Below are 27,087 nucleotides of genomic sequence, written 5' to 3' on the forward strand. Positions count from 1 at the left end.
CTCGGTCTGGCCCGGGCTTTGACACCGTCGGTCCGGTCCCTGAAAACAGGACCGCTCGCCTGCTCGGTCCGGTCCGGTCCGGACCGCTGGCAGCCGGTCCAAACAAAGGCTCGGTCAGGGACCGGACCGGACCGGACCGTGTCCACCTTGAGCCCCACCAGTCATAGAGACACAGTATTCAACTAAAATCATGTTTCTTCGCTATAAGTGGACCCCAATGCCATGTCAGCCAAATACAATGCCACGTCTACACACTTTACGTCTACGAACGGCACTAGTACCATATTTACACGCCCGTGCCAAGTTTTAGAACTAGTTCGGCGTACTTTTCAAGTTCAGGCACTAAAATAAACATTCGTGACAAGTTCAAGCACCACCGGTGATATTACCTCTATACAAAACTTGTCTCAATTTTCATTGCATCTGGGGAAGTAGAAGTATGTATATATGGAAACCTGCATCAGATGATGTATGGAGAATGGCATCTTTTGGTGCGGTTGTAATGCCACTAGAGTCTGCATCAGATACCTGCCACAAGTTAGAGCCAAACAAGCTACTATTTTGTTGCTTGGTGTCTCACTTTCCTTCTTCGCCTTTCTCTGGTTCCTTTTGTGGCTATGCTTAAGTGACAACAGGTTTGTATTTGTCGCATCAACGAAAGTGTGTGGTTGGTCTTACTTCAATATCGACGAGCTTGCTAGGTAAATGGCAATTGGCACACACAATTCGTCCAGTTACTTCTTATGGGTCTCCATAACCCTGCTGCACAAAAAAATTGGTCATTAGGTCTAGGCGGTGGTGCCGAATGCTATAGTACTGTTTAGTTTCTGTAAGTGCAAGCTGGAATGAAAAAGGCAGTTCTTTTGCTAAAATTTTGATGTAAAGGAAGTTCGTCAAGTTACACCTTGTCCATATTGCCTCCCTGCGTCATAGCTTTGCATCCAAGGGAGACAATAAGTTCCTTGCCACTGCTGCTATTTGGAACAACTTTTCAAGTGCTGCATATGTGTATGACTGTTATCCTTCATGAAACAGTCCATGAATTACATCGGAAAAAGTTGAATGGGGTGGTACTCAAAATAGACTTTGAAAAAGCGTATGACAAAGTCAAATGGCCATTTCTTCAACAGACTCTCAGAATGGAAGGATTTTCTGCAGAGTGGTGCGCTATGGTCCATAGCTTCGTTTCTGGAGGTAGTGTTGCCATTAAGGTCAATGATGACGTTGGACACTATTTCCAAACAAAGAAGGGATTGTGAAAAGGTGACTCGGTATCGCCCATGCTATTCAATATAGTGGCGGATATGCTAGGGTCATGATTGAGCGTGCCAAGGTTGATGGCCAAATTGATGGAGTAGTAAGTCATCTAGTTGATGGTGGTCTCTGGCATGGAGGTTTCAGCTCCACGTCTCCCACCCGGCGCCAAGTGTTCGCTAGTCCACTTTTATGGCATTCTAACAGCCCCCCTTGCGTCACCTGACTCACACCTCCTTGTCAGTACGGAGTCCTACCTGTTTGATTGGCCTGTTGGAAGCGACTACTGGTCTCAAGTCCGGCTTCCTTATATGTATTCAACAGACCAGATTGTGGAATTCAATGGTCAGTTCATTCTCTCAGATGGCAATGGGTGGTTCCACTCTTTGAAGCTGGCCCCTGAGCTTGGTCTGCAGATGGTAACAACCAACAAGGTCTGGAGTCAAGAAGATTGTGATATGACATGCGTGGTGGTTTGTGGTGACATGCTTATCGTTCTCATTCCCGTTGCTTATAAGCTTTACCGCCTTGATGTGTCAACCAAGCCTGCGACAGTGATGACCATGGAGAAGCTGGATGACTGGGCACTCTTTATCGGTGCGGAAGAGAAGGGCACGCCGCTTTCGTGCATGAGCCCAGAACAATGGGGATGGAGGAGCAACACCTTGTACCGTGCCCGCGGTTACTCTGAGGCTTGTACTCTCTGCGGCTTGTGTGATGAGCCGGATCCCGTGTCGGACACGCGGCCGGCTTGGCTGCCGCGTAGCTGCCGCCTGGAACCATGGGGACGGGGGAGCAACCTGATGCACTCTGCCTTCCTGGACTTTGATCTTTGGCATTCGCAGGATTCTCACGTCAACCAGGAACCATGGGGAGGGACGAGCACCATCACACGCATAGCCGCCCTCGACTCTGATCCTTCGAATTCACCGGATTCTTGTGTGAGCCGGGAACCATGGGAAGGGACGAGCAGCATCACACGCATACCGGCCCTTGACTCTGATCCATGGGCTCCACGCTGGGATAACGAGATGTACCCCGTGCAGGATACACTATTCGGCGAAGGAAGCACGCCGGCGCGGCCAGCTCTGCCAGTCTGGCTGTACCCAAGCATGTTCTACTCTGGTGGCGAAAAGTGATCCACCGGCTCAGCCACAGCTCGCCGTGGCACTGGCTTCTTCCATTTGGTCTCAATCTGTTGGTGGGCTTTAGTGCTGTGAGCTTACTAGAATTAATTACCCAACTCGTATGCTATTGGTGTCAGTTTTTACCTGCGCTGCTCTCTTTTTAATCTCTTCGTGTGTCCCCTAAATTTGGTAAGAAAATACTTGGTAGACCAGCTTTCTCATGTGCTGATATAATAAAACAGATCGTGGGATCAGTGTGTCGGATCTACACTTTGTTATCGCCGCCGGCTATATCAGTGATAACAAACTCGGCTTGGATTGGAACCGAATACAAATATCCATATCTTTCTTTTTCTGCTGCTGCACGAGATCATCAATCAGTCGGATGATAGAATACAAAGTATTTGTCTGAATTTGCTCATACTGATTGTGTGTGTAGTGTGAGGCCATGCACTGCCTGAATTTGCCGGATCTGTTGCTTGTTCATGGATGCTGTAGCAGCAACATAGTATTGCTGCTTGCACATCAAGAAGGATCCACCACGCCACGCTGTATGTAACGGAGGTAGTAGCTTTGTTCCTAGGTTTACAGCGTACATGTTCCGTGGGATCCTCTCTCTTTTGGCAATTGCGCAAGGTTTTGCGCAAGGTTTTGTGCAGTTCAGAAAAACCATATTCCATGTGGCTTTCATCTTTGTATCCTCCGCGCAAAGGTAAACATTGTGTTCATTTAACTTTACTATTTATAATACATACATGTGTGCTCCTAAATTCAAAATTAACTTTAAATTCAAACAGATGAACTTAGTATCCAACCCTAATTTAAAATGGTCCAAATAAAAATGTGTTACAGATTATAAAGTGCAGTAAAACTGCATGTATCACTTATAATCTATAGGGACGATTTTCACTGGCAAGTCACTTGAGTTTGCAAATATTTTATAATTTCTTATCTGGCTCAAAGGAGGAACCAAAACAAAAAAGGTTTCTTATCTGGCCGCTGGTATGTGGAAATAGGTTCTCCATATTGGAGAACCAAACCAAAACATTTTGAGTAGTGAATAACAATGGAGTGCAATTCCTTATGCAAAAGTTGAAATAAAGAATCGTTTAATAAACAAGAAAAAAGATCATATTGCAACGTTCGCATATTACAGTTATGACGAACCTAAATTAGAAGAAGAGAAATCAACCAAAAGAATTGAAATACCATATTCCATCCATCCAGGGTTCTTCATTCTCTTAAGGCCATTAATCAATCTGACGAAGCAAGTCTTGTCTGCAAGAGGGGCACTCATCATATGTATGATCACCAGTTCATTTTGCCGACCTCGGAGAGATTGCTCTCGAATGCCTTGACAAGGTTCCCCATGAAGGTCCGCGACGCCACGGTCAAGTTCACCATCTTATCCCTGTACTCTTTGAACACCTTCTTGGAATCTGCTTTGCTCACCTTGGAGGCCTCGCCGTGGACATGGGAGGAGCAGAAGATCTTCTTCCTGTCTACCTCGGCGGACTTGTGCAGGACCTCCAGCGACGAGTTTGCCTCGCCCTGCAGGTAGTCAAAGAGCTCGCGCTTCATGCCGTCGCGCTCCGGGTCCAGGTAGTAGCCGTAGGCGTGCGCCCACCGCAGCACCCGCCGCCCATAGACGATCTCCTTGTACGCCTCCATCACGAACTCGAGCTCCGTCACCGCCTTGACGCCGGCCGCCGCGGCCATCTCCTCGAGCTCCGACCTCTCCAGCTTGTCCATGTCCTGGTGCGCCTTCTCCAGCGACTTGAGGTTGCCCGCCCACCGCTCGTAGTGGAACAGGTACCTGTCCAGCGACGCCCTGGCCTGCCGAGCCGTCGCCTCCTCCTTGGTCTCGACGGCGGCCTTACTGCCTGCGGCGTTCCTCCGCGGCCGGTAGATGTCGCCCTCGCAGGCGTAGTGCTCCTGCGTCCCCGCCGGCTTGAAGCAGAGCCAGCAGAAGTGGTGGCCGCAGGGGCAGCTCATGTGGTTGCAGCCATTGTTCTTCTCGATCGCGCGCCGACACTTTGGGCAGACCTTAGTGTTGGCCAGCATCCAGTTTGCCGTCTCCGAGTCCGACTTGTTCTTGTCCAGCCACGCGCGCACCGTGCCGCATGACACCGGCCGGTGGGCCTCCTCGCCGCAGCTCCAGCAGAAGCCGTGCCTGCACTTGCAAAACACGTCCGTGGCGTCCAAGCCGGCACAGCCGACGAACTCGACGGCGTGGGAGCATCCCGCGCCGGGGCACCACTTGATCCGGCCACCGCTCTCCTCCACGTACGACCGGAGCGCGAACCGCGCGTACCGTTCCCTGTCGGTGGCCCCAGCGACCGCGTCGACGAGGCCACCGACAACGGCGGCGGAGCAGGCCGGGTCCGGGCACCGCAGCGAGAGGCACCGCGGGCCGTCGCCGACGGCGGCGCCGATGTACCCGCGCCAGCAGCCGTCGCAGTAGAAGTGGGAGTTGCACGACGCCGATCTCGTCGCACCTGCAGGGCACCGGTCGAAGCAGATGGCGCAGATGAGCCGCCTAGGGCTGAGCGCCGTGGCGACGATGGGGGCGCCGCCGTCCGCCGGCAGGCCAGCGGCGTCACGGACGCGACGGTCGTCCGAGAACCAGTCGTCCTGGAGGTTAGAGGGCATCCACTTGTATCGCCGTAGGAGGAAGGCCGCGAACGCCGGCGGGATCGAGAGGACCTCGGCGATGCCGGCCGTGTCCTCCGCCTGCCGTTTGAGGACGTCGTCCTCGGTTAGGACGACGTACGTCACTGGGGCGACGTGGACCCTTGTTTCCTCCGCGTCGCTCATGTATTCATCATCGTCGTAGACGCCGCCGCTGTCATCATCGTCGTCGTATTCATAGATGCAATCCTCAGTGTCGTCCTCCATCTCCATCGAGTCGCTGTCTATATCGCGTCTCTTGTTGCAGGAACTCTGGCCGTCTCTGTCGCCTCCCTTGTTGCAGGAGCTCTCGCCGTCGACGTTGTTGTAGCCGGATGCCATGCTGCGCCGCCGGCTAGTGGCCTAGGGAAGCCCGCCCCCGTTCTTGACGAGGGTTTAGGGTAACCCTAGCGTACGTCGCCTAACCAATTTACGCTGCCAATTAGATTGACTTTCTCAAAACCGTTTAGATCCGCTAATAACCAATTTATGCCTTATTTAATGGACTCAAACTCTTTTCTATTGGACGGTGATAACGGAGCTTTTTTTTAGGAAAACGTTCCCGTACGGCAGACCGGCTGAACGCTCGGCCGGTCGTTCGCGAGCCGCAGGATGACGTGCGATTGTACGATACACAGCGCACCGCTCTCCCAGGAAATATCTCATTTAGCTACTCCTCTTCTTATCCTTTCGTTCGATGTTCCTTCCAAACCACTCACTCTCAATCTCTCATGAGCCATGGCTGCGCCATGCCTTGCTTGCTTCCGCCCGGGCCTCCTCCTCTACCTAGCTCCCCGCTGCTGCCCTGCTTAGGGCATCTCCAGCCGCGTCCCCAAAAAGTCCTTTCTAGGCGTTTTTTTCGCGCCGGCGCCGAAAAAACGGTCCAGTCGCGTCCCCAGGAGCTCGATTTTCGCCGGCTTGGGGCGAAAACAGCGCTGGCGGACCCAGCCCGAACCCGGCGCGAAAAAGCCGCGGGCCCGCCGCGACAGCGACACGGCTCTCTTCTCGGCCCTTCGTCGTCCTCATCGCTTCGTTTCCCGCGGCGAATCAATGCCAAAGCTGCCGCGCTGCCGCGCCGCCGCGCCGTCAGCCTGCACCATTGATGCCTCACGGGCGGCGCAGTGAAGACCGGACGACGCGCGTCCCTCGCCCTCCCTCGCCCGCCACGCGTACACACGGTGACACGCGCGCCTTGGCCTATATATGAAGCGCCTCGGCGCACTCGGCGACTCACACTCTCCCGCCTCCGTCGTTTCCTCCCTCTCCTCTCCTCTCTTTCGTCGTCCCCAGTTCACAGCCATGGCCGAGCGCTTCCCAGGCGACGGCGTGACGGCGAACGGCTTCGGCCGCCGCCATCTTCACGAAGACGAGGCTCGCCTCCTTTACGAGGCCGAGTACCCGGTCCCGCCGGACATGCGTGCGGTGAGGGAGGCGCCACGGTACGCCCCCAACAGCCCGCTCTGGAAACCGTACTTCCGCCGCCGTCAGGCCGAGCAGCTCGAGGCCACCAACGGCGTCGTGCCCTCCGGCAGGCTCAACGCCGCCGGCCGGCGTCTGTGGTGGGGCGTGCCCGGGCGCACGTTGGAGGCCGTCCTCGAGTACATCGAGGGCGGCAACACGCCGCGCCTGGAGTACCCCGCTCCCCCTTCCTTCTCACGCCGCCGGGGAAGCTCCTGGACCCCGAGGCGCATGGAGACCGGGGGGGTCCTCCTCCTCGTCCGGCGGCTCGCCCTGCCTCCGCCCTGTCAAGCCGGAGCCCCAGGACACGCCGTTCAGCGCGCGCACCCGCAGCTCCGGCGATGCCAACGCCTCTCCACCAACCGGCCGCTTCATCCTCGCCGAGCCCAAGCCGGATCCCGTCCTCCCCGCGGAGTACGAGGAGATAGCCCGGCGCGGCTTCTCCGACGAGGACGCCATGCGGTGGGCGCGGGACGACTACCTCCGCGACGAGATGGTCCGGCAGCGCCGGGCCCTGGAGGAGATCGCCGCCCGCAAGCGTGGGCGCGAGGACGAGCACGTCATCGTGGTCCTCGACAACGACGACGACGACGACGCCCCCGGACCGTCCAACCCGCCGCGCCAACCGGGGGAGGGATGCAGCAGGGACGGCGGAGCGGCGACGACGACGACGACGATGATGATGACGACGGCGGTGACTACACGCGGTTCTACCGCCTCCTCGACATGTAGAACCGCGTGGGCGGGCGGCGAGGGAGACGGCGGGCGGCGAGGGAGACGGCGGGGGTAGCCCGCGGTAGTTTTTTTTTCTTTTTTATAAAATATGTTTAAGTTTGAATGAACTCGCCGATGTTTGTGTTAAATTTGAGTCGTTTTTGCGCCGTGTTTGACTTTTTTAACTAACAGTGGGCGCCGCGACTGGGGGCATCACGCCCCCAATGCGCGGTTTAGCGCCGGTGCGCCCCCAGCGGGCGTTTTTTTGCCCCTCCTGGGAGGCCAACGGCTGGAGATGCCCTTAGTCAATCCGTGGGTGATCTGCTATGGTGGCACTGCCGATCCCACTCCTCGAAGACCAACAAGATGGCTGCATTTTTTTTTCTTTCTACATGTGGCAAAGCTGGCTGTGGGCCGCTGCTGCTGGTTCTTGCTGGCGGTCAGGCGGGGAGTGCCTAGATCCACTACCCCAGGGGTGGATTCGGCTATGAAATTGTAGCTTTTTGGATGGCTTTGGATAGCAGTTGCATCTTTGTAAATTGTTCTGTTCCAGCTTTTGTTTAAAATAGCTGGTTTTTTGCATATTTTTTGGAAGGAAATCTCCGGTTCCAGCTCCCAAAATCACCATTGGTAGCTTTTTGATCAGCCGGTTGTAACTTCTTGGACCGCCGGTATCAATATCAAAATTACTGGTTGTAGCTTTTTATCAGCCGATTGCAACTTTCTGATGGCCGATTTTCAGCTTTTTGAATCACCGTTTCGGAATTGCCAATTGCAACTTTTATTTTAGCTCGATGCATCGTTTTAAATCACCGGCTCCAGCTTTTGAAAAAATCACCGATTGCAGCCCACCAGACACTGGTTTTTTGCTACAAACCCACAATATTTTTGCTGGATCTGACAAGACTTTTTGTTGCAACCAGCACTCGGCGGCATTGCACACGACGGGCATGGGTGCTACGACTGCAAACGACCAGATGTTGGAACCAGCTGGGGAATACGCTACAACCTCGGATGCATTTTGCTGGAACCGACCATCGAAGATGTTGCATTCCGCTTTTTCATCATGTACTGAAAATGACGCCGGCAATGCTGGAACCAATGGTGACAGAGCTGCAACCCGCCATGGAATTTGCTGGAACCGGCGTCATGTTTGCTACATCGCACAAACTGATGTCGTGATTTTTGCTACAATTGGCGGCACGCGCTGCTAGTCTGCTACAACCAGCGTCACGAATTGTTTCAACCATCAGCACGGCGAGCTACGTTGGCCAGAGATTTTTTGTTGGAACCGGCACTCGAAATTGCTGGAACCGGTGAGCCGAGATGTTGTGATGGTGAGCTGCGACCAACAGGAGTGAGTGGCCGGGGATATGTGTGGCGGCGAGCGGAGGTGCGCTGGTGGTGAGCGGAGGCCATGATTGCAACTCCCTGGTGAAAGAAGCTGCCACCATAGGCAGCAAAAGCTGCCACGACGGCGAAGGGGTGCCGTGGCCATGCCTGGAGATGCGTGGCGAAGGGGTGAGGCGGCCATGGCCGGGAGATGCGCGCTTGGTGGCGCGTGTAGGCCGGTCGCTGCGGGTGGTTCCCCTTTTTACTCCTGGGGAGGAGTGCGCTCGTGGGGAAGAAGAAGAGAGTTGACTTTTGGCGAAGGGATAAGGCTAATCTGATGGCCAGCAGCGTTTGCATCTGACGGTTTGGACTTGACCAGCTAAACCCCTGGCCGGTCCGCCGGCGCGTAGTACCGGCCTTTTTTTTAGGGGTCGGTGATAACGGAGCTGACGGACCGATCGATCAGCGTGGACAAACTTACCGCTAACAGAAAACGAAAGATATACCCAGGAAAAAAGATGGGCCGAAAAACACCCAGTATTCAGTGGCGGATCTAGGATTTTGAAACAGGGTGGTCCATCTTAAAAAATTATACTACAAATATGACATGCCTACCATCAATTGTATGGAGTATCTTCTGCAAAAAGAATATTTTTGCCTACGATCCTTCACTATTAATTTTACTTATGTTGTATGTGTAGGAATGAATGGCAGCGAAGAATTGCCATTCAAGAAATAGTTGCTTTGCATCATACTACAGTTTTGATTCTAACTCCTAGTTCCAATTTACTATACTGTTTCACAAAACACAAATTATCGTAAGTCAACACATGTTACTCCCGTTCTTCATGCTTCGTGGAATTTTCTTGATCATAGATGACCAGGCAGTTACTCACATTTTTCTTCTTAATAATAGCAACAAATATGACATGCAATCAATCAGAATTTAGAAATTGGGAGTGTGAACAAAGGGAAACCTACGCAAATGACAAATCATGACTTCCTGATGGCTACTGCATACCGCCTGCTGCCGGGCAGGACTACGCGCGTGGGGTGGTTCCAGCCTGCCGCTGTAGCGTCGGGCGGGCGGGGCGGGTGATGAGTGGCTCCTCACGTCCTGGCCTCCTGGGAACGGGATGTGGCAGTGGATCCGCCGAGGTCCGCCGCTACGGCGAGCAGCGGAGCTGAGTAGGGACGACGGCGCACACGCCAGAGGGGAAGGAGCAGACGGGAACGGGTGTGGTTGTGTGCAGTAGGTAGGGACAGTGCTTCTGGGCTTTTTTATTTTTTCCTCGGGCCTTTTCTACTATGGTATGCAGGCCGTCGCAAAATCCGAGGGTGGGCCGCAGCCCACCCTGTCCACCCTCTGGATCCGCCACTGCCAGTATTAGCTGCAGAGGAAAAAAGACCTTTGTAAAAACTTAAATTCTACCCCCCCTCCCCCTCCTCCCCCCGACTTTAGAAAGGAATAAAAAGACATGCAAAATTACCAACATTTTTGTAATGAAACAACAACAAACCAACGATTCTACAACAATGCATGTCCTGTACGTATTTTTGATGTTGTTTATATGTTAATTGAAACTAGTTGCATAAGTTGCCATGCTTAATGGCAAATCCTTCAAGATCGGAGTACCAAAAATCATGTGCAAAACAAAAGAACAAACAAAGAAGTGTCATAAACCTCACGACAAGAAAAGGTGTAGTAATTGCCATAGCAATTTTACAGACTGTGAAATTGGGTCAAAATTCTCATCAAGACAACAATATCAACTATGTAGCATAGCAAAAAGGTATAATGTGCCATGGCAACAAAAAAGACTAACTGTCATGGCAGTTTATATATGAATTTGCCATGTGCTCACAAATGAATTTGCCGTGCTATCAAAGAAAAGACTAGAGAAAGAAAAATGTTATGAATTTGCCATGTGACCATAAGTGAATTTGCCATGTGAACAAGAATTAATATGCCCTATATATAAAGGTAAAATTGCCATGGAAAAATAGAAAAGGTTGAGTTGGCATGGCACTTAAAAAGGTTAAAAAAAGGCATGGGAAATAATGGTAATATTTCCATGGCAAAAAAAAGGCCGAAATTGCCATGGATATAAAGTACAATTTGCCATGGCAAAAGAAAAGGTAAGATTGCGAAGGCCAAAAATGGTAAAATTGCCATGGCTATAAAGTAAAATTAGACATGGTCCATGCACTAAAAATGCCATGATGCATTAAAAAAAATTCCATAACCATGAAATAAATTTGTCCTCGCCCCATAAAAAAATTATAATTGTACCATGTTGAAGAGAATAAAAAAATGACATTGCTTCTGCTTCACTTCTCCTTAACCTTCTGATACGTCTCCAACGTATCTATAATTTATGAAGTATTCATGTCATGTTTACAATAGTTTTATATGATTTTGGTATGATTTGATTAGAACTAATCCGGACTGACGCTGTTTTCAGCAGAACTACCGTGGTGTTGTTTTTGTGCAGAAATAAAAGTTCTTGGAATACGCTGAAAATAAACGGAGATTTTTCTGGAAAATATAAAAAATACTGGAACAAAGAGTTACCGAAGGGGAGGCCCATGGGGCCCACGAGGGTGGAGGGCACGCCCCTGTGCCTCGTGGACTTCCCGTGGGGCCCCTTGACTTGTCCTCGACGCCAAGCTCTCCTATAAATGCCCAAACCTCTAGAAAATAACCTAGATCGGAAGTTCAGCCACCGCAAGCCTCTGTAGCCATGAGAAATCAATCTAGGCCCTCTCTGTCACCCTGCTGGAGGGGGCCATCATCACCGGAGGCCATGGGGAAGGATCTCAGAGGGGCCATCATCGCCATGAAGGTCAAGGACCAGAGGGAGAACCTCTTACCATCCAGGGTGGAGGCCATGGAGGAGGAAGCACAAGGGGGAGAACATCTCCTCCTCTCTCTCAGTGGCGCCAGAGAGCCATCGGGAGGGGAATCATCGCCGCGGTGATCGTCTTCATCAACATCACCATACTCATCTCTTTTACACGGTCCATTCTCCCGCACCCCGCTGTAATCCCTACTTGAACAAGGTGCTTTATGCCGCATATTATGATCCAATGATGTGTTGCTATCCTATGATGTTTTGAGTAGATATCATTTGTCTTTGAGTTGATTGATGATCTAGATTGGTAAGAGTTGTATGTTTTATTTTGGTGCTGTCCTATTGTGCCCTCTATGTCATGCAAGCGTGAGGGATTCCCGCTGTAGGGTGTTGCAATACGTTCATGATTCTCTTATAGTGGGTTGCTTGAGTGATAGAAGCATAAACCCGAGTAAGGGGGTTGTTGCGTATGGGATAAAGGGGACTTGATATGTTAATGCTATTGTTGGGTTTTACCTTAATGATCTTTAGTAGCTGCGGATGCTGGCTAGAGTTCCAATCATAAGTGCATATGATCCAAGAAGAGAAAGTATGTTAGCTTATGCCTCTCCCTCATATGAAATTGCAATATTGATTACTTGTCTTGTTAACAATTGCTTAGAACAATTTCGCACACCAACCCATCATTATTCCATACTCGCTATTCATAATATTTAGTAATATATTCTAACTTTATGATAACAACACCTACTTTTATATTGTAGCTCTCCGATATCATGCAAAGTTATCCTCTTCATACCCACAACGTAGTTTTATTTCTCGTTTCTATAGTTGGAAGCAAACGTTCGGTGTACGTAGAGTCGTATCAGTGGCAGGTAGGACTTGAGAGAATATTGATCTTACCTTTAGCTTCTTGTGGGTTCGACACTCCATACTTATCACTTCCACCTTTGGGAATTGCTACGATGATTCCCTGCACTTGGGGATTATCAAGCTCTTTTCTGGCGCTGTTGCCGGGGAGCAATAGCGTGGGGTTGATATTTTCGTGTATGCTTGTTTGCTTTCTTCACTAAGTAGATTTTTTCCCCTTTTAGTTTTGCTTAGTTGTGGGTTAAACATACAAAAAAAATCAAAAAATGAAAATACAAAAAGATGCACTTGCCTCATATGCCTAAAAAGTTTTTCAAAAAGAGAAGTGATTGGAAAGTTATGCATTGGAGAAGTGAGGGTCGACCTTGAGCACTTGTGTTCATGCTCATGGAAACAATGTAGATTTTTTCATGGAAGTTTCTCTGTAAATAACTATCCCCTTGTATATATCCATTGTATTATAAAAATAATGTGCCAAGCTTTGGTTTTAGGATGATTTGATTGCTTGTTTACTATGTGCAGTACAAAAACAGAAACTTTGGTTGTAGCGCGTGAATTTACATTTTTTGAGTGGAAAGTCAAATGGGTCTGAAACTTTTTGCACATTACTTCTGTACAAATTGTTTAAATTTTCATATATTATTTAGAATTTTTGGAGTTACAGAAGATTACTACAGACTGTCCTGTTTTTGACAGATTACGTTTTCTATGTGTTGTTCGCTTATTTTGATGAATCTATGGGTAGTATCGGGGGGTATGAACCATGGTGAAGTTGGAATACAGTAGATATAGTGCTAATATAAAATTGGAATGAGTTTACAACAGTACTTAGAAGTACTGATTTGCTTTATTATACTAACGGATCTCACAAAGTTTTTGTTAAGTTTTGTGTGGATGAAGTGTTTGAAGAACGAGGAGTTACCGATGTGAGAAGAATAAAGAGAGGCAAGAGTTCAAGCTTGGGGATGCCCAAGGCACCCCAAGTAAATATTTCAAGGATACTCAAGCATCTAAGCTTGGGGATGCCCCGGTTGGCATCCCATCTTTCTTCCTCAACAATTATCGGTATACCTCTATTTTTGTTTTGTTCACATGATTCATGTCCTTTGTGTTTTTCTTTTTCTTTAGGAACCATGCTAGTATGAGATAGCCCTTCATTGATTTATAGAATGCTCCATGAACTTCAGTTATATCTTTTGGAGTATGAATAATACTATCATCTAAAGTGGGTTGGGAAGAGTGTCAACTTTAGGAATTTGTGATCCCACTATTTTGGAGGGTGTTGAATCTTAGTGTGATATTTATGAAAGTGGATTTGGAAGAGTGTTAACTTTGATTAGTAATGATTCCACTATTTCGGAAGAGGTTCTAATTGATTATGAGAACAAAGTTTCTATCTATGATGATTATTGTGATGACATGTATGCTATAAAGAATAATGTTAACCATGAAACTTGTCATCATCATTTTAATTTTCAATTGAATTATGCCTCACATGACAGTTATTTTGTTGAGTTTGCTCCCACTATTCCGAATGAGAAGAATTTTGCTTATGTGGAGAGTAGAAAATTTTCTATGCTTGTAGATCATGAAGAGAATGCTTTATGTGATGGTTATATTGTTGAACTCATTCATGATGCTACTGAAAATTATTATGAGGGAGGAATACATGCTTGTCGGAGTTGCAATAATATCTAGTTTCCTCTCTATGTGCTTAAAGTTTTGAAGTTATACTTGTTTTGCCTTCCTATGCTAGTTGATTATTGTTCCTATAAATTGTATGCTCACAAAATACCTAGGCATAGGAAGTGGGTTGGATTTAAATGTGCTAGTCATATTCTTCATGATGCTCTCTTTATGTTTCAATTCTTATCTATTATGTGAGCATCATTGAAATCATCAAGCCTAGCCAAAAGGCATTAAAGAAAAGCGCTTGTTGGGAGACAACCCAATATTTACCCTGACTTTTTTTGTGTGTTCACATGATTAAGCTACTGTAGTAATCATGTTTTATAGTTTTTTTTCAATAAAGTGCCAAGTAAGACCTTTGGGAAGACTTGGGTGAAAGTTAATGTGATCTTGCTGTAAAAAACAGAAACTTTGCGCTCACAAGATTAGCTGTAATGTTTTACAGAAGAGAGATTTTGATTTGATTCTTTTTGCAGAAGATTAATAGACAAATTCCTCATGTCCACAAATTTATGTCGGAATTTTTGGAGTAGCATAATTATGGTTGTTGTTCAGATCATTACAGACTGTTCTGTTTCTGGCAGATTCTGTTTTCAATGCATAGTTTGCTTGTTTTCTAGTTTCTATGGCTTATATTGCTCAATATAAATTGTAGAAATTATATGGTACAGTAGGCATTGTATTTGAACAATTATGAATCTTGTCTTTGATAGTACCAAAGTTAATTATTTACTCTTTATCATACTAACCCATCTCACGAAGTTCCGTTAAGTTTTGTGTGATTGAAGTTTTCAAGTTTTGAGTGAGATATCGATATGAGGAGAATAAGGAGTGGAAAGAACCTAAGCTTGGGGATTCCCAAGGCACCCCAAGGTAATATTCAAAGAATACTCAAGCGCCTAAGCTTGGGGATGCCCCGGAAGGCATCCCCTCTTTCGTCTTCAAAACTATCGGCACACCTTACTCGGAGCTATATTTTTATTCGTCACATGATATGTGTTTTGCTTGGAGCGTACTTTCAATTTTACTTGCTGTTTGAATAAAATCATTGGATCTGAAATCTTGAATGAAAAAGAATCTTCCCATGGCTAGTTAATTATTTGACTACTCAGTGTTCTTCACTTATATCTTTTTGGAGTAGTTTGTCATTTACTCACGTGCTTCACGTATATCCTATGAGTGAATGGTTGAATGAATTGAATATCATAAATCTGAATTTATATATGTTTCATATGCTTATACCATGGGGAGTAATGACTTCACGCATAATAAGTATAGGTGGTAAATTTATTGAAAGTTAGCAAACGTAGTATTGGTCACTTGAACAATTCATGAAAGAATGTTGAAGGAAGAGAGATTTCACATATAAATATACTATCTTGGACATCTTTTGTAATCGTGAGAACTCATTAAAATATGACATGCTAAAAGGTTGATGTTGGACAAGGAAGACAACTTAATGGGTTATGTTTTCATATATCCAAAACGTTATATTGTCTTGGATCATCCAACATGTTGAGATTGCCTTTCCCTCTCATGCTAGCCAAATTCTTTGCACCAAGTAGAGATACTACTTGTGCTTCCAAACATCCCTTAAACCAGTTTTGCTATGAGTGTCCACCATACCTACCTATGGATTGAGTAAGATCCTTCAAGTAAGTTGTCATCGTGCATGCAATAAAAATTGCTCCTTAAATATGTATGATCTATTAGTGCAAAGAAAATAAGATTTATACAAACTTGTGATAGGGAAGAAATAAAAGCGACGGACTGCATAATAAAGGTCTTTATAACAAGCAGCAATATAAAGTGATGTTCTTTTGCATTAAGATTTTGTGCATCCAACCATAAAAGCGCATGACAACCTCTGCTTCCCTCTGCGAAGAGCCTATCTTTTACTTTTATCTTCTACCCTTATACGAGAGTCTTGGTGATCATCACCTTTCCTTTTTACACTTTTTCCTTTGGCAAGCACTTTGTGTTGGAGGGATCTGGATATACATATATCCACTTGGATGTAGGTTTTCATAAAGTATTATTGTTGACATTACCCTTGAGGTAAAAGGTTGGGAGGCAAAACTATGATCCAATGATGTGTTGCCATCCTATGATGTTTTACGCGGTCTACTCTCCCGCATCCCGCTATAATCCCTACTTGAACATGGTGTTTTATCCCGCATATTATGATCCAATGATGTGTTGCCATCCTATGATGTTTTGAGTAGATATCTTTTGTCTTTGGGTTGATTGATGATCTAGATTGGTATGAGTTGTATGTTTTATTTTGTTGCTATCCTATTGTGCCCTCCGTGTCGCACAAGCGTGAGGGATTCCTACTGTAGTGTGTTGCAATACGTTCATGATTCGCTTATAGTGGGTTGCTTGAGTGACAGAAGCATAAACCCGAGTAAGAGGGTTGTTGCGTATGGTATAAAGAGGACTTGATATGTTAATGCTATATATGGTTGGGTTTTACCTTAATGATCTTTAGTAGTTGCGGATGCTTGCTAGAGTTCCAATCATAAGTGCATATGATGCAAGAAGAGAAAGTATGTTAGCTTATGCCTCTCCCTCATATGAAATTGCAATAGTGATTACCGGCCTTGTTAACAATTGCCTAGGACAATTCTGCACACCGACCCATCATTATTCCACACTCGCTATTTAGAATATTTAATAATATATTCTAACTTTATGATAACAACACCTACTTTTATATTTTATCTCTCCGATATCATGCAAAGTTATCCTCTGCATACCCACAATGTAGTTTTATTCCTCGTTTCTAGTTGGAAGCAAACGTTCGGTGTACGTAGAGTCGTATCAGTGGCAGATAGGACTTGAGAGAATATCGATGTTAACTTTAGCTCCTTGTGGGTTCGACACTCCATACTTATCAGTTCCACCTTTGGGAATTGCTACGATGATTCCCTGCACTTGGGGATTATCACCTTCGACCATGCTGCCCATGGTGGAACTATGCACCTCACCATCTTCTCTTCGGTACACCCCCGTCCTATGATGGCTTGCGTATTTTCGGGTGCCTTTGCTATCCTAGCACTGCCGACACAGCTCCCCACAAACTTGCACCCCGTTCTGTTGCTTGCATCTTCATCGGCTACCCCTCTAACTCCAAGGGATATTGGTGCTACGATCCCGTATCCCACCGTGTGTTCGCTTCCCGGCACATTTACTTTGATGAGCATGTGTTTCTGTTTCAGCAGGTACCCCCGGTTGTTCCTCCCGGCACCGATGATGCGGGTTCTTCGACTCCTCTCTTGGCCCGCCCCCTCACTTTGAGGCGCGCCCCTCACAAGCGGCGCCCCCTTCGGCAGCAGCACTGGTGCCCCCGGCACCCCCTCCTTCCACGGCCCTATCGCCCGCGGCCTCCGCCGCCCCCTCGGCGCCCGCGCCCCCCTTGGCTCCCTCATCACCGACGTCTGTGGTTGATCCGGTCACCCGCACCCGTACGAGCATTTTTCTCCCAAGCTCGCGCTACACCTCGGATGAATACGTCCATGTGGTGTCCACCTCTACGCCATCGCCATTGCCGACCTCCGTTCGAGCCACTCTTCGTGACCCGCTCTGGATGGCTGCGATGCAAGAGACGTTTGACGCCCTGCTACGCAACTGGATGTGGCATCTTGTTCCCCGTCCCCGGCACACCAACGTGATTACCGGGAAGTGGGTCTTCAAACACAAGCTCCGTCTCGATGGTACCCTTGATCGCTATAAAGCGCGCTGGGTTGTTCGTGGTTTCCGACAGCGTGCTAGCATCGAATTCACCGACACCTTCGCTCCGGTCGTCAAGCCTGGCATGATACGCACGTTTCTCCACCTTGCGGTCTCCCGTGCTTGGCCGGTGCACTAGATGGACGTCTCCAACGCCTTCCTCCATGGTCACCTTGAGGAGCGGGTCTTCTACCAGCAGCCCACCGGGTTTGTTGATCCGGCGGTTCCCGACCACATGTGCCTGCTTTCACGGTCCTTGTACGGACTCAAGCAGGCTCCACGCGCTTGGTAGCAGCGCATCATAGCGTTTCTACACCAGCTTGGGTTCCGCTCCACCCGCTCGGACGCATCGCTCTTCGTCTATCACCAGGGCTCCGACGTGGCCTACTTGCTACTCTATGTTGATGACATCACCCTGACGGCATGTACGGCTGGTCTTCTTAGTCAGCTCACGGCTCGCCTTTGCACTGAGTTCGCCATCAAGGACTTGGGTCCTTTGCACTACTTCCTCGGTGTTGAGGTGGTTCGCCGTCCGGATGGCTTCGTTCTTCATCAGCGAAAGTACGCTCATGAGCTCCTGGAGTGCGCTGGCATGCTTAACTGCAAGCCCTCCGCCATGCCTGTTGATACGAAGTCCAAGCTTTCTTCCACGAATGGTTCTCCTACTTCGGATGCTGCTTTCTACCGATCTATCGTTGATGCTCTCCAGTACCTCATTCTGACTCGGCCAGAGATCCAGTATGTCGTGCATCAGGTGTGTCTCCATATGCATGCTCCTCAGCACATTCACTGGGCCGCTGTCAAGCGGATTCTCCGCTATGTCTGTGGAACAATGGATCTTGGCATCACGCTTCACACCTCCGCCGACACCGCCCTCACCGCCTACTCCGATGCAGACTGGGCGGGCTGCCCTGAAACTCGTCGCTCCACCTCGGGCTATTGTGTCTATCTTGAACCCTCACTCATCTCGTGTTCATCCAAGCGGCAACCTACGGTCTCTCGTTCTAGTGCTGAGGCTAAGTATCGTGCGGTGGCGAACATCGTCGTCGAGTGTTTGTGCCTTCACCAGCTGCTTCAGGAGCTTTCCTGCCCTGTCGACCATGCCATGGTGGTCTACTGCGACAATGTCTCGGCGGTCTACCTCTTCGCAATCCGGTGCATCATCGATGGACCAAGCATATTAGTTTGATATTCATTTTGTTCAGGAATAGGTGGCCCTTGGCCATATTCGTGTTCTACACGTCCCTACTTCCCAATAATTTGCAGATATCATGACTTAGGGCGTGCCTACGGCGCCATTTGAGGAGTTCTGGTCCAGTCTTTGCGTCATCAGCGGTGCCACCTCGACTGTGGGGTGCTATTGAGTATATGTGTTGTGCATATCTGTGTATTGGACCCACGTCTTAGTTCCTTTTATAGTTGAGGTCGTGGCCCACCTTTTATACATCATATATACGTGCCTTTGCATATAAGCAATACATCGTGCAAATCCCATAACACAGTTATATTGAGAGCGATGGAGCAGTCCTTAAGGAACTTGGCGTCCTCCGCGGCCAGTGGTGAATTCACGCCTAGCACGCGGAAGCCATTCTCACACGTGTAGGTGTCCAGTACCACGGCGTTGAGGTTCACCGCCACCTTGAAAAGGAGGATGTATCCCTAGCCTCTGCGTTTGGATGATGCATGTAGCCATTTTATTAATTATTTACAAAGATCGTACGAAGTAATACATCTGTACGCCTGAAGCCACCATCCAGGCAACAGTTGTTGCTACTCCTATCCCTTTGATGAAGGGGTGCCGAATGTCCGAGCCTAATAACAAACAGACATCGCACCAAAGCTTAACATCTAACGACGGATGCCCCAGCCTAGCCACATACCGGGACTGGGTCAGACACCAGTCCGGCACACTCATAGGGCGCACCACATGCGCACCCTGCAAGGCCCGACACCATCTCTTCCATCGATCCATCTTCAGGCCCGACATGCATCGACCGTGTCAGGCCTCTCTGTCATCGACGCCACCAGGACGCCAGATAGCGTCCTCCTCCTACGCGAGTCCATCCCCGCACATCGGATGCCGAATCTGCACTGCACCACGCCGCCGAGATCCGTCGCCATCAATGTGTTGGATGAAGCACCGCTCCACCAAAGTTGCGGTCCAGTGGTTCCTCGAGTTCGTGCACACCTCGGAGAACGACGACCCCAGGTGAAAACGACACAAGAGCACCGCCGTCTTCCGATCAACTGATCTAGAGTTTCCCCTGGAGGTAGCAGATGTTGGCCTAGAACTTCTCCATGATGATGCCTCCAAGAAGGGAATGACATCAAAGAACGTCGCCATCATAGGTCTTGGCATCTAGCCGAGAGCAGGTTTTGACCGAGATTTGTTCGAAGAACTCCATCCAGCTTTTTGTGCACGGATCGCCACCTTCTATTTCGGGGAACAGACCAAAAGGACCCAGCCACCACCGCCTGACCGGCCATGGCACCACCACGGTGCCAGAGTAGCCGGTTACGTCAAGCCCACCAGGCTAGCCTGCCGTCGCGCACCAGATCCGTCGGCCCGCCTAAGCCCATCTGGGCCCGGCGAGATCTGAGGTTCAGTCCACTGCCACAGGGGCGCCTCCGCTGGGGGAGGCCGCGCTGCCGCTGTCGGTGCCGCCGCATCCGCCACCGGGATCCCGCCGCACCACGCCGCCGAATCACCGGAGTGTCCATGTCGCCGACGCCAGATGGAGACACCACCGTGCGCGAGGGAGAAGTCCCCGCCGCCGCCGTCACAGCCCACAGCCAGGGCTTCGTCGGCATTAACTCGGGCGCCGGCAGAAGGGAGAGATTGGGGCAAGGAGGCGTAGGGTGCGGCGGCGCAATCTCCCCCGTGTCGCCCAAGGCTGGCGATGCGGGGGTCGGGCTTTGTCAGAAGGCGCGCATGGATCTTCTTGTCCTTATCTGACGCCATGAGGGTGTCGATTCGCTTGAGGGTGTCCGAGGCTGCTGCGCGGCTGATCTGTGTGGCGACGCCAAGGCCGCGGTTATTGGCGGTGGCGCTGGCTTTGTCAGCTTGGAAAAACTTGATGCAGTAATCGTAGCCGATGTCCTTGCGGGTTGTGGCGACGTACTTGCACATGTGATCTAGAGTGGAAGCGCTACTCGAGACGAGGATCAAGAGGATACAACAGGAGAGAGATTGCCAATGCTTCCTCATGGTTTGTTACTTTGTGCCACGGTCACGGATTGCCTTACCTTGATTGATGAGTATCTGTTTATGTATGTATGGTGTTTGTTTGATAATAAATCGTATGAACTTCGATGGTGAATATATATAGCCCTGCTCGTACGTAAATATGGAAATACTTGAGTGGTATATTTTTTTTCGAGAAGGAACGCTTTTAATTACTTGATTGGTATATATTAATCTTTGGGAGCAAACCGATTGAAAAGGGCAAGTATAATGAATATATGTTATGTTTTGCTATTTATAAACAAAAACAAAATCATTTTATTCCTTTTCCACGGACGGAATAACCGTCCATATCTTGTTCCCAAATTGGCCAAGGCAGGCAGACAAATGCCTGCACAATTTGTGTCTTCGGTGCACATTCACGTCCTGGCAAACGACAAGCGTCTACATGGGATGGACGTGACATGCAGTGCTCCTTCTTCTTAATCTGCAAGCATGTAATTGTTGCTACTGCAGCATCCAAATTTGGGAGCAAAGCAACGGATCCAGTCACAGGAAGCAAATCAGACAAACTCCGGGCACATGATGAGCGGCAAGTGCTGAAGCCTTTGCCTGGAACGAACCGAGGATGAAGACGAAGCCATGTCGAACTTGTTTGGGCACGCTGCGGCTGCGATGGAGAGCCATCTCTCCTATAAATAGCCGGCCAGACCAAGGCAACGGCAGGATCCTCAACGTTCGACTCAAACGGCTCCATGTCGTCGCACACCTTGACGGGTCAACTCCGGTGCCGTGTACGCTCGTCTATGATTATATGCTGTGCTGCACTGGTGTACTGCTCGTGTATATGTGCCCACAGAGTTTATTTAAATAGCAAATACGGAGGATCGGCAGCCGACTCTGGCGCGAATACGGTAAAAATACGGACGCGTCTTAATGGCTTGCACCGATCGCAACGAGCGCAAGCGGCACTGATTCCGGCCTGCACGGCCACCAAAGACCATTTTCGTATAATTAATGGTTATAAAATGCATGCAGGGTCACCGTCGTCGTCGAGCAAGGGCAAGCCGCTGCAGTGGACGTCCTGCGTTAGCGGTTCGCGGTCCTACGTTAGCGGTTGGTGCCATAGCTGTCCGGCTCTTTCTCTGAAATTAGTTAGTGTGGGTGTATCTCATCTCATGGCATCATATCTCGTAAATAATCATGAGCATTAATCTGCGATTATGCATTCATTCTATCACCACAATTATACGCAAATTGTATGACATAGTTTTGACGATTGCTATTTGTATTCACCACAAAACAAATTCAGTAGAAAGAAATTCAAAATCACGTGAAAGTTACGTATATGCTAGGTTCATTGATCTAAGATTGTGGGTTCGAAGAGTTTATTGATCGATCCAAATGATCATGGACTCCTAGCTAGAACTGTTTGCCAGATTCACACATCCTCGGCAGCTAGTTACAACAACGAGCTCGTGATAATAAGAGCAATGGAGCAGTCCTTAATGAAGTTGGCGTCATCGGCGGCTAGTGGTGAAGTAACGCCTAGCACGCGGAACCCTTGCTCACAGGTGTCGGTGCCCGATATCACGGCATTGAGGTTTGCCGCCGACTCGAGCATGTTGACCGCGGCTGAGTACAGCACGCGGCAGTCGGAGAGGCGCCCATGGACCGTCTTGTCCTTCTCCGAAGCCATGAGGGTGTCGATGCGCTTGCGGATGTCCAAGGCTGCTGCGCGGCTAATCTTGGTGGCGATGTCGCCGAGGCCGCGCTTGTCGGCGGTGGCGCTGGCATTGTTGGCCTGGAAAAACTTGATGCAATAGTCATAGCCGATGTCCTTGTTATTTACGGCGACGGTCTTGCACGTGTCTTGTAGAGTGGAAGCGCTGGACGAGACAAGGATGAAGAGCAGGATGACAAGACAGAGGGAGAGAGCTTGCCAACGCCGCCTCATGGTTTGTTTGTGCCTTGATCAAGTATTCCTATGTGCTGTTTATGTATTGTGTTTGCTAACAAATCGTATGAACTTCGATGGTGCATATATATATATATATATATATATATATATATATATATATATAGACCTGATCGTAAATATAGAAATGCTTGATTAGTATATCAATGTTTGGTAGCAAACAGATTGAAAAAGGCAAGTAAATTGAATAAATGTTATGTTTTGCTATTTATAAATAAACAAAATCATTTTATTCCTTTTCCGCGGACTGAATCACCGTCCAAATCTTCTTCCCAAATTGGCCAAGGCAGGCAGTCAATGCCTGCATAATTTGTGTCCTCAGTGCGCGTCCACGTCTTGGCAAAGGACAAGCGCCTAGATGAGATGCACATGACATGCAGTGGTCCTTGACTTTGGTATATGGGTGTATATACACCCCATTTGAAAATAGATATAGTAATTAAATTAGAAGTCAAAAAAATCAGGAAATGTTTTTAAAATAAACTTGACATTCCAACATTGTACTTGTGAAAAAAATCTCACAAAAAAACCTTTGACTACTATTAAAAAACAAATTTTAGGTCAATATAGTGTGAATAGTGACCTTAGTGAATTTTTTTTAATTTTTGTACAAAATTTTAAATTCAGAACATTTTACAGAAAAAATGAAATTATGGGGAAAAAAGAAAGAACAGAAAAAGGAAGAAAAACAGTAACAGGAAGCAATAAATAGAAAAAAGAAAAAACTGAAGAAAACAAAGAAATAAAAGTTAGAAACGATAAAACAATAAAACCAGGGCAGAAAACCAGTTTGGGAACTTTCTAGAACGTTTTCAAAACCGGAAGAAGAAAACAGTACAGTAAAAGACAAACGCTAGATAATGGGAAGTAAACCTGGGCAAACGTCGGGCCGGGCTTGTAAAAGCCTGACCTTCATTTCTCAAGCCCGAGCCCGGCCCGAAGCCCGAAATACTCCATATTTTCAAGCCCGAGCCCGGCCCGAAGCCCGAAAGCCCGGCCCGAATGAATACGGGAAAATTGAAGCCCGAGCCCGGCCCGAAGCCCGAAAGCCCGGCCCAAATGAATACGGGAAAATTGAAGCCCGAGCCCGGCCCAAATGAATACCGGAAAATTGAAGCCCGAGCCCGGCCCGAACTATCTTTCGAGCTGCAAACAAAGCCCGAGCCCGGCCCGGGTTTTTCGGGCCGGGCTGCCCATGCCCGGGTTTAATGGGAAGCATCGACATTACAATGCAGTGAGCTTAATATAGGATTTTCCGGCAAATGCACTACACTCCCGGGTTTGGGTTCAGGCAGACCTGGCCAACGGGCCGTGGTTTATGGGCCATGAAGGAAATATGCCCTAGAGGCAATAATAAAGTTATTATTTATTTCCTCATATCATGATAAATGTTTATTATTCATGCTAGAATTGTATTAACTGAAAACATGATACATGTGTGAATACATAGACAAACATATAGTCACTAGTATGCCTCTACTTGACTAGCTCATTAATCAAAGATGGTTATGTTTCCTAACCATTGACATGTGTTGTCATTTGATTAATGGGATCACATCATTAGGAGAATGAGGTGATTGACATGACCCATCCCGTTAGCTTAGCACTTGATCATTTAGTATTCTGCTATTGCTTCCTTCATGACTTATACATGTTCCTGTAACTATGAGAATTGTGTAACTCCCGTTTACCGGAGGAACACTTTGGGTACTACCAAACGTCACAACGTAACTGGGTGATTATAAAGGAGTACTACAGGTGTCTCCGAAGGTACATGTTGAGTTAGCATAATTCGAGATTAGGTTTTGTCACTCCGATTGTCGGAGAGGTATCTCTGGGCCCTCTCGGCAATGCTCATCGCCTAAGCCTTGCAAGCATGTAACTAATGAGTTAGTTATAAGATGAAGTATTACAGAACGAGTAAAGAGACTTGTCGATAACGAGATTGAACTAGGTATTGGATACCGACGATCGAATCTCGGACAAGTAACATACCGATGACAAAGGGAACAACGTATGTTGTTATGCGGTTTGACCGATAAAGATCTTCGTAGAATATGTAGGAACCAATATGAGCATCCAGGTCCCGCTATTGGTTATTGACCAGAGATGTGTCTCAGTCATGTCTACATCGTTCTCGAACCGTAGGGTCCGCACGCTTAAGGTTTCGATGACAGTTATATTATGAGTTTATGTATTTTGATGTACCGAAGGTTGTTCGGAGTCCCGGATATGATTACGGACATGACGAGGAGTCTCGAAATGGTCGAGACATAAAGATTGATATATTGGACGGATATATTTGGACACCGGAAAGGTTCCGGAGAAGTTTGGAGCCCCGGGAGGTTACCGGAACCCCCCGGGAGGTATATGGGCCTTATTGGGCCCATGTAGGAGGAAGAGAGAAGGAGCAAGGGAGGGGGGCGCGCCCCCCCAAGCCCAATCCGAATTGGGGAGGGGGGCCGGCCCCCCCTTTCCTTTCTCCTTCCCCCTCTTCCTATTACTACTACTAGTACTACTTCCTAATACTAGTACTCTTTCCTTCCCCCTCCAAATAAGATAAGGAAAAGAGAGGGAAACCTACTTGGAGTAGGTTTCCCCCTCCTCATGGCGCGCCCCCCCTAGGGCCGGCCACCTCCTCCCTCCCTCCTTTATATACGGGGGTAAGGGGGCACCCTAGAACACACAAGTTGATCATTGATCGTTCCTTAGCCGTGTGCGGTGCCCCCCTCCACGATATTACACCTCGGTCATATTGTAGCGGTGCTTAGGCGAAGCCCTGCAACAGGAGAACATCAAGATCGTCACCACGCCGTCGTGCTGACGGAACTCCCCCTCGGCGCCTCTGCTGGATCGGAGATCGAGGGTGCGTCATCAAGCTGTACGCGTGTCAAGAACTCGGAGGTGCCGGAAGTAACGGTACTTGGATCGGTTGAACCGGAGGACGTACGACTACTTCCTCTACGTTGCGTCAACGCTTCCGCTTCGGTCTACGAGGGTACGCAGACAACACTCTCCCCTCGTTGCTATATCATCACCATGATCTTGCGTGTGCGTAGGAAAATTTTGAAATTACTACGTTCCCCAACAGTGGCATCCGAGCCTAGGTTTTATGTGTTGATGTTATATGCACGAGTAGAACACAAGTGAGTTGTGGACGATATAAGTCATACTGCCTACCAGCATGTCATACTTTGGTTCAGCGGTATTGTGAGATGAAGCGGCCCGGACCGACATTATGCGTACGCTTACGCGAGACTGGTTTCACCGTTACGAGCACTCGTGCTTAAAGGTGGCTGGCGGGTGTCTGTCTCTCTCACTTTAGTTGAACCGAGTGTGGCTACGCCCGGTCCTTGTGAAGGTTAAAACGGAGTCTATTTGACAAACTATCATTGTGCTTTTGATGCGTAGGTGAGACTGGTTCTTGCTTAAGCCCGTAGCAGCCACGTAAAATTTGCAACAACAAAGTAGAGGACGTCTAACTTGTTTTTGCAGGGCATGTTGTGATGTGATATGGCCAAGATATGATGCTATATTTTATTGTATGAGATGATCATGTTTTGTAACCGAAGTTATCGGCAACTGGCAGGAGCCATATGGTTGTCGCTTTATTGTATGAAATGCAAACGCCCTGTAATTGCTTTACTTTATCACTAAGCGGTAGCGATAGTCGTAGAAGCAATAGATGGCGTAACGACAACGATGCTACGATGGAGATCAAGGTGTCGCGCCGGTGACGATGGTGATCACGACGGTGCTTCGAAGATGGAGATCACAAGCACAAGATGATGATGGCCATATCATATCACTTATATTGATTGCATGTGATGTTTATCCTTTATGCATCTTATCTTGCTTTGATTGAAGGTAGCATTTTAAGATGATCTCTCACTAATTATCAAGAAGTGTTCTCCCTGAGTATGCACCGTTGCGAAAGTTCTTCGTGCTGAGACACCACGTGATGATCGGGTGTGATAGGCTCTACGTTCAAATACAACGGGTGCAAAACAGTTGCACACGCGGAATACTCAGGTTATACTTGACGAGCCTAGCATATACAGATATGGCCTCGGAACACGGGGACCGAAAGGTCGAGCGTGAATCATATAGTAGATATGATCAACATAGAAATGTTCACCATTGAAACTACTCCATCTCACGTGATGATCGGACATGGTTTAGTTGATTTGGATCACGTAATCACTTAGATGACTAGAGAGATGT

General features: G+C 48.2%; 1 protein-coding gene and 1 pseudogene across 1 annotated transcript; both read right to left on the reverse strand.

The window, feature by feature from the left end:
• Positions 1-19,147: 19,147 nt before the first annotated feature.
• LOC123139807 (putative invertase inhibitor) lies at positions 19,148-20,909 on the reverse strand (annotated as a pseudogene).
• Positions 20,910-22,314: 1,405 nt separating this feature from the next.
• On the reverse strand, positions 22,315-22,842 carry LOC123135256 (putative invertase inhibitor). The gene has a single exon (XM_044554313.1). The coding sequence runs from the start codon at positions 22,840-22,842 to the stop codon at positions 22,348-22,350; it is 495 nt and encodes a 164-aa protein (XP_044410248.1). The 3' UTR covers positions 22,315-22,347.
• Between the last annotated feature and the right edge of the window lie 4,245 nt (positions 22,843-27,087).

This window comes from Triticum aestivum, chromosome 6B, assembly GCF_018294505.1.
Source record: "Triticum aestivum cultivar Chinese Spring chromosome 6B, IWGSC CS RefSeq v2.1, whole genome shotgun sequence".
In the NCBI taxonomy this organism is placed as follows: Eukaryota; Viridiplantae; Streptophyta; class Magnoliopsida; order Poales; family Poaceae; genus Triticum; species Triticum aestivum.

What these genes read in the sequence shown, in the direction of transcription:
- LOC123135256 (XM_044554313.1), bottom strand. Translation starts at nt 22,842, where the DNA reads ATGAGGCGGCGTTGGCAAGCTCTCTCCCTCTGTCTTGTCATCCTGCTC.